This window comes from Papio anubis, chromosome 4 (assembly GCF_008728515.1).
Source record: "Papio anubis isolate 15944 chromosome 4, Panubis1.0, whole genome shotgun sequence".
In the NCBI taxonomy this organism is placed as follows: Eukaryota; Metazoa; Chordata; class Mammalia; order Primates; family Cercopithecidae; genus Papio; species Papio anubis.
The window spans coordinates 27087311-27102585 of NC_044979.1; the positions used below are offsets into that span (position 1 = coordinate 27087311).

The 15275-nt window shown below is 35.9% G+C and overlaps 1 protein-coding gene across 6 annotated transcripts in view; it reads right to left on the reverse strand.

Annotated features, from left to right (window-relative positions):
- The window catches only part of MKLN1 (muskelin 1), a 161694-nt gene that overhangs the window by 10974 nt on the left and 135445 nt on the right, over window positions 1–15275 (reverse strand). For 5 of the 6 annotated variants that reach the window (XM_021935346.1, XM_021935344.1, XM_021935348.1 and 2 more), the window contains exons 15-17: window positions 14300–14439; window positions 9537–9639; window positions 2022–2076 (exon numbers count right to left, since the gene is read on the reverse strand). In XM_021935346.1, coding sequence (XP_021791038.1) covers window positions 2022–2076; window positions 9537–9639; window positions 14300–14439 — 298 coding nt within the window. Of the gene's footprint in view, window positions 1–2021; window positions 2077–5841; window positions 6084–9536; window positions 9640–14299; window positions 14440–15275 lie in introns of those variants that run through there. The other variant, XM_031665917.1, reaches the window with a different exon arrangement.

Consider the following 15275-nt stretch of genomic DNA (forward strand, 5'->3'; position numbering starts at 1 on the left):
TTGGCAGTGAATAGGACAGAGTCAAAAGAAAGGAAAGGAGTTAAGCTGAAGGTAAAATATTTGCTGACGCCACCCTAATTAATATATTTAAATTGCTGCCAAGAAATTCTTGTTCTAAAGGCTAAAAATAAGTCAGTTAGATATAATTTAGTGCTATCCACTAATAAATAAAAATAATGGGCCTGGGCTGTGGTATCAGACATAAGGCACACAATCATTCAAACAGAATATATGCCAGACCCCCAATTCATGTATCAGTACATCTATTTCAAATGCTAGAATTCAGAAGAGCATGAACTTTCCAAATTAATGCTTACACCTAGGTTCTCCAGCTCACAGAGTGGAGATTTCTAGTAGCCTAAGGACTTCAACTCGAGTGTATGAATAGTGGTAAATCATTATCTAAATTCTTAGGAGAACCTTCTGGAGTCACGTTTATAGCAGTTTGCTGAGTCTAGTCCTGAGGAATCCTACATATTCTGAAGTTAGAACTTAGGACTGGAGTTGCCTTGATCAGTCTAGAAGCCTCAATCACTCGCTATGGATAAAGGGCAAGACCTCAAGAACACCTCTATTTTTTCATCCCAGTGAAAAGCACCAGAATTATACATACTCTTTTTTCTTTGAGGTACCGTTCACTTTTAAGAGATAAAAGGTCAAATAATGAAGAAACTAAATTGATATCCTAAAGTGTTAATTTATTCCAAATAGAAAAAATAGTATTTATATTACATACAATGGAAAATTTCAATACTATTGCTCAACTCTAAGGCAAACAATAACTGCACTAGCATCAATGGGATTAATATGCATTCACTGACCAGAGGAAAGGTAGGAATTTCCATACTTCAAGAATATCATCTTGGTAAAAAAATGAAGCTACTAATAAGTTATCCTGATGAAAATACCCTTGAAAATTCACCCAAGTAAAGGTGTGGGTTCTGCAGACTACCCACTTTACTACAGTCTTGGATTTTTTTTTTTTTTTTTTTTTTTTTTTAGATAGAGTCTTGCTTTGTTGCCCAGGCTGGAGTGCAATGACATGATCTTGGCTCACTGCAACCTCCCACTCCTGGGTTCAAGCGATTCTTCTGCCTCAGCCTCCCGACTAGTTGGGATTACAGGCACGAGCCACCATGCCTAGCTGATTTTTTTTATTTTTTATTTTTAAAGACAGGTTTCTCTCTGTCACCTAGGCTGGAGTGCAGCGGCATGATCTTGGCTGACTGCAGCCTCTACCTCCTGCGCTCAAGTGATCCTCCCATCTCAACTTCCTGGGTAACTAGGACTATGGAAGCACACTACTACACCTGGCTAATTTTTAAATTTTTTTTTGTAGAGACGAGGTCTCACTATATTGCGCAGGCTTGGCTCAAACTCCTGGTGGGCTCAAGCATCAGCATCCCAAAGTGCTACGATTACAGGTATGAGCCACTGTGCCTGCCCTACAGTCTAGTTAATAATTCATTAATACTAAATGACAGTATTACTAAATGAAGACTAAAGTGTCTGAGAAAAACTTGAGTTTCAACTAGAAGTTATCTTGAACAATTAAGATAACAAAATTCCCATTTTTAGGAAAGAGATAATCTATCTTCTGTGCTCCCAAAACATTGCCTACCCCATAGCTATTCTCCTGGTGACACACAATTCCATAAAGAACAAACTGAGAAGAAAAACTATTTAATCAACAAGTATTATCTCATAGTACGTATCAGTAATACAGCCTACATTCCAAGCAGTGCTATACAAATTAATTTATTTTGACTGTGTTTCTATTGCTATCTGTTTGCATACTAACACAGCAATTGGTATAATAGTCATTGCAAACTGAACTGATAAATGATACCTGAAAGTAACTTTGTAGCAGGTTATTAGAAATTTTGCATGATACCCTGAAACTTCATTTGCTCATCTATTTGTTTGAAACATCTCACCTGATGTTTCATGTAAAGGAAACCAAGATCCAACCTTCCAAATGCTAGGGCATCTAGCTGGATAAATTATACTGCAATACTTACCTAGAGCTGTAAAATCTGAACCAGATTTGAATAGAGCTGATGCCAGGAGCTGAAACTGTTTAAGAAAGAAAGAAAAAAAAAAAAGCAGCAAATTAGCTGACTAAGTGCACTGAAGGAAAATAACCTTCTATAACTTTGACCATTTATCAGCAACTACATATTTCAGAATATGTATGACATAGGTCTATTCACCAAATAGTGGCAAGAAGAACACATTCAGATTACAGAATACAATGACTTTTCTATCAGGCTGCTATTATCATTTTCCAAAATACTGGGCCATTTCCTGGAATTATTTTATTTTTAAAATGTATTAAAGTATGTATTTATTAAGGAACAACAGCACAATAAAATAAAAAAGAAAATTGTCATTTGAATCTAACAGATATGATCAGATTGGTGCCCTGGGCTCTGTTACCGAATTTTTAGCATATATACATTCTCATCTCAAAATAAATGTAAGCCACTGTAAAATACCTGATGTCTCAGCTGTGTAAATCAAAATCTGAGAAAAAAAGCATGTATAGACCATTTCTAAATTACAACTTAGCTTGAGATTCCACAATTATATATAATCACGTTGTTAAAACCCAAAGGCCTTTTTTAATGGACATAATGTTGTAAATGATGCTTAGATTTCCAGGCTGTCAAAGTTAGTTTAAAACAGACAATGTAATTTAACAATGAAGAAACAGAGTAAGACAAAACTATTGCAACATTAGCAATTTAACAAATAGACACAAAATAAAAAATCTGGAGAACTATTTATATTTATCTTGAATGAGAATGCAGGAAAAGAGGCAAATTAAAGGAATGAATTAAAGCAGACAAACTCCTCAATGGAGTTACTGGGTACTTCCCAAGACCTGAGCAGTTAATATCGCCAATTCCTCAGGATATATTTCACACATATGTTTGCAGTCTTTAACATTTCAGGTATTAAATCATACCAACATTTGTAAGCCCTGATGAATGGTCCTGATGAATCAGAAATTGTACAAATATTCCATAGGTATTCATCTAAGCAAGAGTTACGAAAATGGGGGGTAAAAAGAAAAATTTAAAAATGCATAGAAGTTCTTTATGTATTCTGGGTATCAGTCCTCTGTCAGATATATCTACTGCAAGGATTGTTTAGTCTGTGGCTTGTCTATTTATTTATTTATTTATTTATTTTTTGAGGCAGGGTCTCGCTCTGTCACCCAGGTGGGAGTGCAGTGGCGTGACCATGACTCACTGCAGCCTTGACCTCTTGGGCTCAAGCAATCCTTCTGCCTCATTTTTTGATTTTTTTTTTTGGTAGAGATGAGGTCTCACATGTTGCCCAGGCTGGTCTCAAACTCCTGGTATCAAGCAATCCTTCCTCCTAGGCCTCCTAAAGTGCTGGGATTACTGGTGTGAGCTACTGAATCTGGCAATACCTATTTATGTTTTTAGTAGTCCTTTAATGAGTAGAAATTTTAACTCTTTTGAAGTCCAATTTATCAAGATTTTTCTTCAACAATTACTGCCTTTATTCACGTCCAAGACATCTTTACCTGTCCCAATGTTGTGAAGATAATCTCCTGTTTTCTTCTCAAAGTCTTATTCTTCTGGATTTTATCTTAAATTAATGTTTCAGTAAAGAGTGAGAAAGGTTTGAGATATCCAGTTATTCAGTAGCATTTGTTAAAAACTTTCTTTTCCCTGTTGGACTTGGCACCCTGGTCAAAAAACAACTGACCACATATGTATGGGTCTACTTCTGGACTCTATTCTGTTGTATTGATCTATTTATCTATCCTTAAGCTAGTAGCACACTGTCTTGATTACTGGGACTTTACGTAGAGTCCTGAAATCTGATAGTATAAGGCTTCCAATTTTTTCTTTTTTCAAAATTGTTTTAGCTAGTCTAAAACCTTTGCATTTCCATGTAAATTTTACAGTGGTTTGTCTATTTCCTCAATGACAACAACAATAAAAACCAAATTTACGCTGCATTAAAAGGCCAATTTGGGGAAAATGGGCAGCTTTAAACAATTTTTATCGTTTCAATCCATAAATATATCTCTTCATTTATCAAGGTCTTCTTTAATTTCTTACAACAGACTCATTCTACCCATTTGATATTTCTCTTGCTAATATAAACTATGCTTTTCATTTTCTAATTGTTCTCTGCTAGTATAAAAACAATTGCTAATAATTACTTTTTTTTTCCTCCTGACCTTGTATTTTTGTCATCTTGCTAAATTCACTTGTCCTAGTATATTGTTTTGTAGACACCATGGGGTTTTGAATGTACATAATCATGTTACCTACAAATGCAAGCAAATTTACTTTATCCTATCCAATCTATATGCTTTTTATTGTTTTTTCTTTATTACACTAGCTAGTGTAATTCTGGTAGAATGTTGAATAGAGAGGCTGATAATAATTTCCTTGTCACAATCTTAGGGAAAAGGGTTTAATGTTTAACAATTAAGAATAGTCCTAGCTGTATGTTTTTCACAGGTGTCCTTTAGGAATTTAGATTCAAGAAGTTTCTTTTTATTCCTAGTTTGCTAAGAATTTTTATTCTGATGAGTCTGAATTTTGTTAGATGCTCTTCTTCACTTACTAAGATGATCTATGGTTTTCCTTCTTCATTCTGTTAACATGGTGAATTACACTGAATTTTTTTTTCAAATGTTAAACTAGCCACATATTCCTAGAATAAGCCACCACTTAGTCATAGTACACTAACCTTTCAATATATTCCTAATTAACTAAAATTTTCCTAAGAAGTTTATATTTATGTTCATGAAAAATATTGGTCCATGATTTTCTTCGCTTGTAATGTCTCTCTTGGAATTTTATTTTATTCTAATTTATTCTGAGATAGGATCCCACTCTATCACCAAAGTTCAGCATGCAGTGGTAGGATCACAGCTCACTGCAGCCTCAACCTCCCTGAACTCAGGTGATCCTCCCACCTCAGCCTCCAGAGGAGCTGGGACTACAGGCATGCATCACCACACCCAGCTAATTTTTTGTATGTTTTTGTAGAGACAGGTTTTTGCCATGTTGCCCAAGCTGGTCTCAAACTCATAGGCTCAGGCAATCCACCCCTCAGCTTCCTAAAATGCTGGGATTACAAGCGTGAGCCACCATGCCCTGCTTTTGTTGGGATTTTATATCAAAGTTAACCTGGCTTTATAAAAGGATTAAAGAAGTATCACCTTCCTCTAATTTCTGAGAGTCTATGTAAAATTGTATTTTTTTCTTCCTTCTTTAAATGGTTGATAAAATTTACTGCTATTATGGGCCTAGAGTTTTTTGTTAGAAAATTTTTTATTACAAATGTAATCTCTGTAGTAGATATGGAGTTCCTTAAGATTTTCTATTTCTTCTTGTGTCAGTTTTGGTAAACTGTGTCTTTTAAAGTATTTGTCAATTTCATCAAGTTGCTGAATTTGTCTATGAAGTTGTCCATACCCACTTTACTTTTAATATATGTAGGGTCTATACTGATGCCCTCTTTTCATTTGTGATGTTGATAATTTATGTTTTCACTTTTTTTCTTGGTGATATGGTTTGGATTTGCATCCCTGCCCAGATCTCATGTTGAATTGGGGGAGGGGTTTGGTGGGAGGTGACTGGATCACAGGGGCCGATTTTCCCCTTGCTGTTCTTGTGACAGTGAGTTCTCATGAGATCTGGTGGTTTAAACCTGTGTGGCACTTCCCCCCTCACTGTCATTCTCTCTCCTGCCACCATGTGAAAAAGGTGCTTGCTTCCCCTTCACCTTCTGCCATGATTGTAAGTTTACTGAGGCCTCCCAGTCATGCTTCCTGTTAAGCCTGTGGGCCTATGAGTCAATTAAACCTCTTTTCTTCATAAATTACCCAGTCTCAGGTGGTTCTTTACAACAGTGTGAGAACAAACTAATACACTTGGTAAGTCTTGCTCGGGGTTTATCAATTTATTTACCTTTTCAAAAGGCCAACTTTTCACTTTTAACATTTCTCCATTGTTTGTTTCCTATTTCATGAATTTCTTATTTTCTACTTATTTGGGGTTGAATTTGCTCCTCTTTTCTAACGCCTAAGGTGAAAAATAAATTTTATTGGCTCTACATATAGGATAAGGAGAAAACTATTATCTTAACAATCTGATTAAATAAGTGGAACTGTATGTACTGGCCTAAGGATTTTAACACATACCAAGTGATATTACAGACCTCTTTCCCAAACTCTGGATTTAAATATCCAACAGTCACCTCAACATCTTAAGTTAGCTGTGTCATCGATATCTCAAACTGAACATTTCCAAATTTAGACTCCTGAATGCCAGTCAGGAGTCCCCACAAACCAGCTCCCCCAAGAACATTCTCACCTCAGTTGATAGTAACTCCATCCTTCCAGTTTTTCAGGCCAAAAACTTTAGAGTCATTTCTTTCAAACACTAGATCTAATCTATCATAAAATTCTGTTGGTTCTATCTTTAAAATATATTGAGAATCTGCTCTATTTTACTTCTCACCGTTCTATCATTATTTTGGTCCGAGCTTCAGTAACTCCTTGTGGCCCAGGCTGGAGTGCTGTCGCACGGTCTCGGCTCACTGCAACCTCCACCTCCCGGGTTCAAGTGGTTCTCCTGCCTCAACCTCCCCATTAGCTGGGATTACAGGCACCTGCCACCATGCCCGGCTAATTTTTTGTATTTTTAGTAGAGATGGGGTTTGACCATGTTGGCCAAGCTGGTCTTGAACTCCTGATCTCAGGTGATCCACCCACCTCAGCCTCCCAAAGTGCTAGGATTATAGGCTGAACCACTGTGCCTGGTCCAATACTTACTCAGTTCTAATGTGCTATATAATTTGCTTCTTTAATGTTTATTGTCTTTTTCTACTAAGATGTAAGCACCTCCTGGGCAGGGATCTTGTTTGGTTTGCTGATATAGCTCCTCTGCCTAGAATGCCTGAACTATTATCGGGAATCGATACACATCTGTTAAATGAATGACACCAGTACTCTGGAAACTCTGCAGAAGTGTAATGAATACAAAATGTGTTATTGTAGCTGAAAACTTATTCTCATTCCTTCTCTATTACAGAAGTCTTCTCTGAAAGTGGTATAATTGACTTAGGCATCCTTTTCTCAAGCCTTTTCTAGAAAAAAATATATTTTTTATAAGATTTATTATAAGTTCATCACCAATTCAGAACCCATGTTCTGAAGACTGGAGGAAGCAAAGAATATTTTTTTGTTATATAGTTCATAGTTGTCAATGTCCTGACAATAGGCACAATGATGATGATCATAACAACCGTGAAAAAAAAAATCTAAAAAACACTTCTCGTGTTTTGAGACTTAAATGAGAAAGTCATTTAATAACATGAAATTTTTGTAAAACATACAAACAGAACAAAAACAAGTTACTATAGGAAATGAAGAGCAGTAAGGCCCTTCTCAATGAGTGGAATTATTTCCTACAATGAAAGTGAAGATCTACATGCCTCACTGACAAATATCATCAGTATACATGTGAACTGTCACCAGAGAATTTCTTCCCCACAAATGGACTGTTGGATATAAAACATTTTAAAAGTCAAATCTGTTCACACATTAAAACAAAATAATAGTATTACAGACCAGTTATTCTCAATGTCAGGAATGTTTTCTGTTTTCTGTTCTTTAAGAGCAGACAGAAGAGAATCTTAGTGTGAGGGCATTGTTTTAAAAAGTGGGGTGATTCTGATGCCAACATACACACACACACACACACACACACACACACACACACTCTACCATTTCTTTCTAACTTCTACTAGGGTTCACCAACTCTTGCTAGATTAAGCTTTTATGAAATGGAATGGAAGCTGGTGGCATACAAACTCCTAAGTTGTTACTACTTTAAAAAGAAGAAAAAGAGAAACCAGCTACCAAAATTTAAAAAATGGCTTAAATGAACTTGAGATACCTCCCTGTCCTGTTTTTTTCCCATCAGTTTAACTTTAAGAACAAACTGTCTTGTTTTCTTTGGCCTAGTTGCAGCTCACACAGCTGAAATTATTTACTTTGAAATATTTTGTTTTGGCTTCAAAAAATAAGGAAAAAATGATTGTTCCCAGTTACAGCCATTTTACACAGAATATGGAGGAGAAAACACAAGGAAATCTATGCATAACTCTCAAATGTATGGCCTAACAAAATTAACATTAACGGACTCTTCACAACTAAGTACACTTATAAGTCATAAAAGATTAAATCAAATATATTCTGCCACTTGGCAAAACTATAATTATTTCTCCTATTTCCACAGTATCATCAATTGACTGAAGACAAACATATTCTGCCACTTGGCAAAACTACAATTATTTCTCCTATTTGCACAGTATCATGAACTGACTGAAGACTCAAGGAAAGACAATTAACTGTCCTCCTTCATGGGGGTTCTAAAGTATGTTCTGCAGATTCTCTACCTAGTGAAGGGCTGTAATCAATATCGAGAGACTTAGGACTTAATTTTATAGTATGAAACTATGAAAGAGTATCTCTTTGTTATGGTGCTGAAGGCACGGAACCTCTGTTGCTTGAAAGTACAATAAACCTGGAGCCTGAAAGTGATTCGACATTAAATCTGACACCTGTGTCAATGCTCAAGCATGCCGGGCACAGCTTGATACTGCTATTACAAAGCCAAAGCAAGGCAGCAGCTAACAGGGAAAGAGACCTAAGGGTCAGAACTACATATAATCAGCACAAATTCTGTGAGTGGAAGGCAAATGCACTGCAGTTCAGATATTGCTAGATGAACAAGGACAGCTGGCAAAAGGAAAAAATGACAAAAAGAATCTCAGATATTAGCGGAAAGACAGCGTATGAAACCACAAAAATCACTGCAGGCATATTCACACACCATGGATAAGCAAACATGTTCTTAAGGATATAAAATCTTTAGAAACAGTTGTTTCTATCCCAATGCTATGTAACAAAAAACTGAAAAGTAATCATTGGCTAACTGATTTCTCAATCTTAGCAACTAGGAATGAATGAAATTAGTAGCCTATAGACAAACTATACTGCTACAACATTCACATAACTAAATATTAAGGCACCAAGGATTCTAACTCCCACCAATCTCTCTTCATTTTCTTCCTAAGCAACAGGGGATTTTTCTTTCCTCTCTTGGGGGATCTAAACTATCAACAGAAAAGTTTATATTGAACCATTATGTAATCCTTAAGTAAAATAATCATGGGACTATGGACAAAGTAAAAATTTCTATTTGCTTTCCAAAACACAAAACTAAGTTAAAACTTTATACCCGATAATCCTTTTCTGAATGGACCAAGGGTTTTTGGTGACTTGAATCTTATCACATGAAAACATGCCTATTCAATTTTTATTTCACCGGCTCTGTGACATTTTAAAGATTATTGATGTCATCATATTTTCTTCATTTTCCTTTACACACTCAAGAGCAAAATCATTAAATATGTTAGGAAGACATTTAAAAATGCAACTTCTGAAATTCATTACCACCTTTCTTTACCTCTTTTGTCTCTTCTGGGTCTGAATGATCCACAGTTATATAAAGATCATTTTGCAAATATTTCAGAGCACTAAGGGGATCCATTTGGGCCTTTTCTTCAAACCTAGAAAATGTAAACAAGAATAATTATCTGGAGTTATGACAAAGTATCAGAAATGTCTTTCAGACCTGGAATAAAATACACTGTTACACTGTGTATGAGTTGTTCTAGATATCTAGAAAATGTCAGTTTAGGAATCCAGAAGTAACAATACTGCCATGTAGACAGTGTAGGCGTGGAGTTCTTGGAAATGTAATGGTAATGCCAGGTGGTCACAGGCAGCTGTGGTGCTAGAGACTGGGTAGGAGCATTTCCTACTCTTCTCTTAAAACTACAAGGTAGGACTAAACCAACTACCAAACAAAGTGAATATGCTACATATTTTATAAAACAGAACTTCAAAAAATCCCAATGTGCTTCATCCAAAACGAGTAGACATAAAAATAAAAACACTTGCTTAGATTTGTATGTTTTCTAATGGAGATGCTTAACAGACACCTTGGAAACTGAAATAAGCAGGGTATCTTTAAATGAGTATCATTAACACTGATTACTTTTAATGAGATTATGTCCATGTCTCAGTCAGTAAAAACAACTGCAGCAACCACTTCTCAAGCATTTGTAATATGCTAGACATTGTATTGAGTATTTTACATGTACCACTTCATCTATCCTCACAATAATGCTATGATGATGATCTATTTTATCACCGTTTATCACAAAAAACATGAAAATAGGGTGCTGTGGCTCATGCCTGTAATCCCAACACTTTGCGAGGTCAAGGTGGGTGGACGGCTTGAGCCCAGGAGTTTGAAATCAGCTTGGCCATCATGGCAAAACCCCATCTCTACAAAAATCAGCCAGGTGTGATGGCACGTGCCTACAGTCCCAGCTACTCGAGAGTCTAAGGTGGGAGGATTGCTTGAGCCTGGGGGTGCAGTTAGCCATGATCGTACCACTGCACTCCAGCCTGGATGACAGAGTGAGATCCTGTCTCAAAAAAAAAAAAAAACCCCAAAATGAAAAACTGAGGTGCAGAGAATGAATCTGGATGAGCTCTCCTAAACAACAAAAAACTGTATGTATCTATATATCTATTTGAAAAAGATAACGTCTCTGTTATATCATAATTACATATAGATTTATTTCTAATAAGTTGGTATGCTTTTCAAAATATACAGACAAGGAAAAGAGGAATTTCCTTTGAGTAGGAATGGCTATGAAGAGCCTTTCACGATGGCATTCAGGTTGATGGCATCCTCGGTGATAGGGTATCTGTACTTCAGGCAGGGGCAAAGACTAGCAAAATATTACAGCTCTCTTGTACCAGGCAGTACCGTAAGAGTGACAGCCAGGCTTACAGCCTTCAGATGAGAGTCCTTTAGGTAAAGACCATGTTACTCTACCATCTTGTCCACAACAGATTAGATTAGACCAAGGTTTTGGTACCCACGCTTTGATTAGCAGTTTATAAAGTGGTTTGGCAGAATTCTTCCTAATAGGGACACTCTCCCCAGGAAATGCTTTCTAAGAAGATCCTTTCTCTTGGATAATCTGAATGTGAGACATACAAGGACATGTAAAGAGCAGACAGAAATAGAGAAGGCAGTAAACAGAAGCCATGAGATGGCAGATTCTGTCCATCCGTCCATCTACCTATCTATCTATCTGTCTATGCTTCTATCTATGCCTCTATCTACCTATCTATGCCTCTATCTATCTATCTATCTATCTATCTATCTTATCTATCTATCTATCTATCTACCTACCTACCTACCTACCTACCTACCTATCTACCTACCTACCTATCTATCCATCTATCTATCTATGCTCTCATTCATTCATCTGTCTATCTATCTATCTATCTATCTATCTATCTATCTATCTATCTATCTATGCCTCTATCTATCTATCTATCTACCTACCTACCTACCTACCTACCTACCTACCTACCTATCCATCTATCTATGCCTCTATCTATCTATCTATCTATCTATCTATCTATCTATCTAGGCCACGAGGTTGGGAGAAAGTCAGCAGTAGTCAGTAGAACAGGACAAGCAGATGGAGAAAGAAGCAGACAGAAGTACAAGGAAAAGCTACAGTAGCACCCAGCTACTAGAATTGTTCCAGTATCCTAAACAATTCTCCATCCAGTTTCACTGTTCAAATGCTGACAAGGTGCCTTAATTCCCTGAATAATCTAATAATAAATTCTTTTTCAGCTGAGGTATCCAAAGCATGGCATTATCCTTTACAACCTGAAATAACCTAACCAACACACACATACAATCCCATATCCAGTAAAGAGATCAGCTTCCTGAAAGTTATGTTTTCCACCTTCATTTTCTGAGCTATTTTTGGCTAGCAAGAACTTATCACAGACTTGTGTCTGTAGCCTAGAATCGTATTTTAATCAACAGTTCTGCCCTGTTTCTAAGTGAACAGAAATTAATCCTATCACAATTTTTTTTGCCCATTTCTACCCACAAATCATCATCAAGTTTGGAAACCTGAATGTCATATGAAAAAATAATAGTGGTATTTTATTTATTACATCACATGACATCAGTAAGAACAAGGAGATACTTCCTTGGCACACAATATACTTCTTTCTCTCCTTCTAAATTTATATTCTAACTAAACAGAAAAATTGTTTTCCATTAAGAACAACAACAAAAATAAGCCAGTCTAGCAGTTAGTACAAGCTCCCATATTAAAAAAAGAAATCTGCATAACATTTGAAAAAGGCAATTTTTATGTTCTACCCAATTCATAGACACAAACTTCTATCTATTCTGTCTATAATGTAGCGATGTCCCTCAAATTCTTGAATTTACCTAACAGCTTGGTAGAGAAAAAGGTCTAAAATAAGCCTTTTATTGTCAGTTTGAATTGGCAGTTGACAAGATTCTCAAGATGCCCTGAGTCATCCTTGACTGCTGTCTTTCTCTCATACCCATATCAAATCCATCAGGAAATTCTATTGGCACAATCTCCAAAGCTTATCCAGAATGTTAAGGTGCCTTCTTGATCTCTTGTGGAATGTCTCTTCCTCTGCCTGTCCTTCAAATGGTGGTGGTCCTCAGAGAATATCCAGCAACCCTTCACTCTTCTTGCTCACCCCGAGCAAGCTCCTTCTCCCTGTGACTCACAACTGCAATGTCAGGCCAAGTCTTTTCACCAAATGTTCAGATGGCCTCCACTTGCATGTCTTACAGACTTCTCAAACCTAAAGTGCCCCAAACTGAAATAATCTTTTCCAACACATAAACCTGTTGTTTCTGAAGAATTCCCCACCCGAGGGAAAGCAGCCACGAGTTTTACCCAGTTCTTCTGGAAGAAAATACAGAATGATTTTTATAAAATATAAGCCTGAATGTGTTACTCCCCTACTTAAAATCTTTCAATCTCCCCTAAGAGTAAAAGCTGAAGGCCCCTTACAAGCTGTCCCTTTCCTAGTCCCTTCAACCTCATGTCTTATCACAATCACCTCACTCATTCCACTTCCACCACGCTTCTTCTCAATTCACTCCTCAAATTATTCAGGCATTTTTTTAACCTCAGAGCCTTGACTATTACCTGTCTAGAACACTCCCCACCCCACCAGACAGCTACATGATTCAGTCCCTCTTGTCCCTTAAGTTTCTATTCAAATGCCATCTTCACTGTGCAGTCTATCCTGATATTATTTAAAACTACATTCCCACCTCCCTCACCTGTATAAACAATAACTCAATCTGTTTCTTTTCATAGTACTTACCATCTAACATGTAATATAAATTCCTTATTATGTTTACTGTTAGTCTGCCTTCTTAAGAATAGAAACTTGAGGGCAGAGTTTTGTTCATTTTCTTCATTGATACATATGTATATATGACAGTTAAGCGGTGAGCTCTGGAATCAGAATGCTCAGGCTCAAGTCCTGGCTCTGCCACATAATAATATACAGGGTCTAGCATAAAGTAATTGCCAGGCTGGTCTTGAACTCCTGGCCTTAGGCAATCCTCTTACCTCTGCCTCCCAAAGTGCTGGGATTATAAGCATGAGCCACTGCACCTGACGCTAAAGCAAATTTTTATTACCATGTAACACTACAGTAACCAAAAGGACAGAAACCCTTTTCTGCATTTTTTAGTAATTTATTACCTTCTAGGCTAAAAAGCAAACATGACTCAGGGTGGGGGAGGGTGTGTGTGTGTGAATGTATATGTATATATGAAAATGCTTGATTAAATGATTTTGCAATTAAATAATAAAGGTGATATAAAGCCACAAGCCTATTTTGAAACTGTATTGTGAAACATCAAATTAGGAAGATATAGTATAGTCAACTATATCATCACATTCACTGTTAAGAGAGTTATCAAGAGCTCAGGCACGTGCCATTAAGCTAGAACTGATCTAATTTGTAGTTAGCTTTGAGTTACTTTGATGTAGGCATGTCACCTTCACAGAAATTATTTTCCATTTTTTACCAGTTGCAAAATTTCACTTGTTCTGTTTTTATAAATTTTTAGCATCAGTATCTATATTTTGTATCTTCCTTTGAAAAAGGAAAGCAAAAATAAGTAGAACAGGGCATTTACAAAATTCATGATCTTCGTAGTATTTACAGTGTCATTATTAAATGTGCCAAGAGAAAGTTCTATCTCCAAAGCTAGGTAATACCAACAACAGCTGATAATGTTAATTAAATGTTTTCAGTGAATTATTTTCATACCTGTGTTTTCTTATGAGGTACTTGCAATGCCTCAGTAAATAATCTTTTGAAGGTCTACACAACTTCAGTGACCAGAAGTCATCTAATCTCATCTTTGGAGAGCAAGATTTTCCTGGATTCCCACCAAATAAATAATGAACCTATAATAAGCAAAATAAGCCAGACTTTAAAAAATGCATGCATACCCAAGATATTTTAGTAGCAGTGCATAATAGGTTAACTTACTGAGCCTATTTAAATAAAAAATTAAAAATTATATTGCATTTTTACCAAAATCTTCTCTCGATTTTTCTCGTTTCTATTTTACTTTAAAGCACCATGGCTACTTAAAAAAACTGCATGTATGCTAAAATGAGTTATGTTACCACAATTACAATGATAGTGGAAGGCATGAAACAAAAACAATGATAGGAAGAAGCTAATCCATGATATTATTTGCTGAGGACAACAAATAATGGGGATAAAATTAATCAACATATTGATCATATAACAAATATCTTAAAAATTCTGACATAAATGCTCAATCACTAAAAGTTAACAGTCAAGTCAACAGGTCAACTAGAAACTTTAAAAAATTTTAACATCTTAATTTTGCTTTAACTGAAATGCCAAATATTAAATGGCACATATAATTTGTGAAATAACATTAAAAAACTATTCCATAATTCAATACCAAAAATGAAATGCAAAAGGAATTTATGATTTCACTATTACATTAATCAGAGTTATCTGTTCCTCAGAGAACTTTGGAAGATAAAACAGTGAAGAAACAGAATCACTTTCGTAAGTGGTAGAAGTGAGAGTATAACTGCCTAAATTTATTGCATTTGAATGTTTTTCTGTACTCATGCAAAAGCATTTAAATATTTAAATATTTTAATTACAATTAGTGTATAAATTTATTAAATTTAAATTAAAATATTTCCTAAAATGTTAAAAACATTTATATTCATTGGTGTTTATATAATAGAGTAAT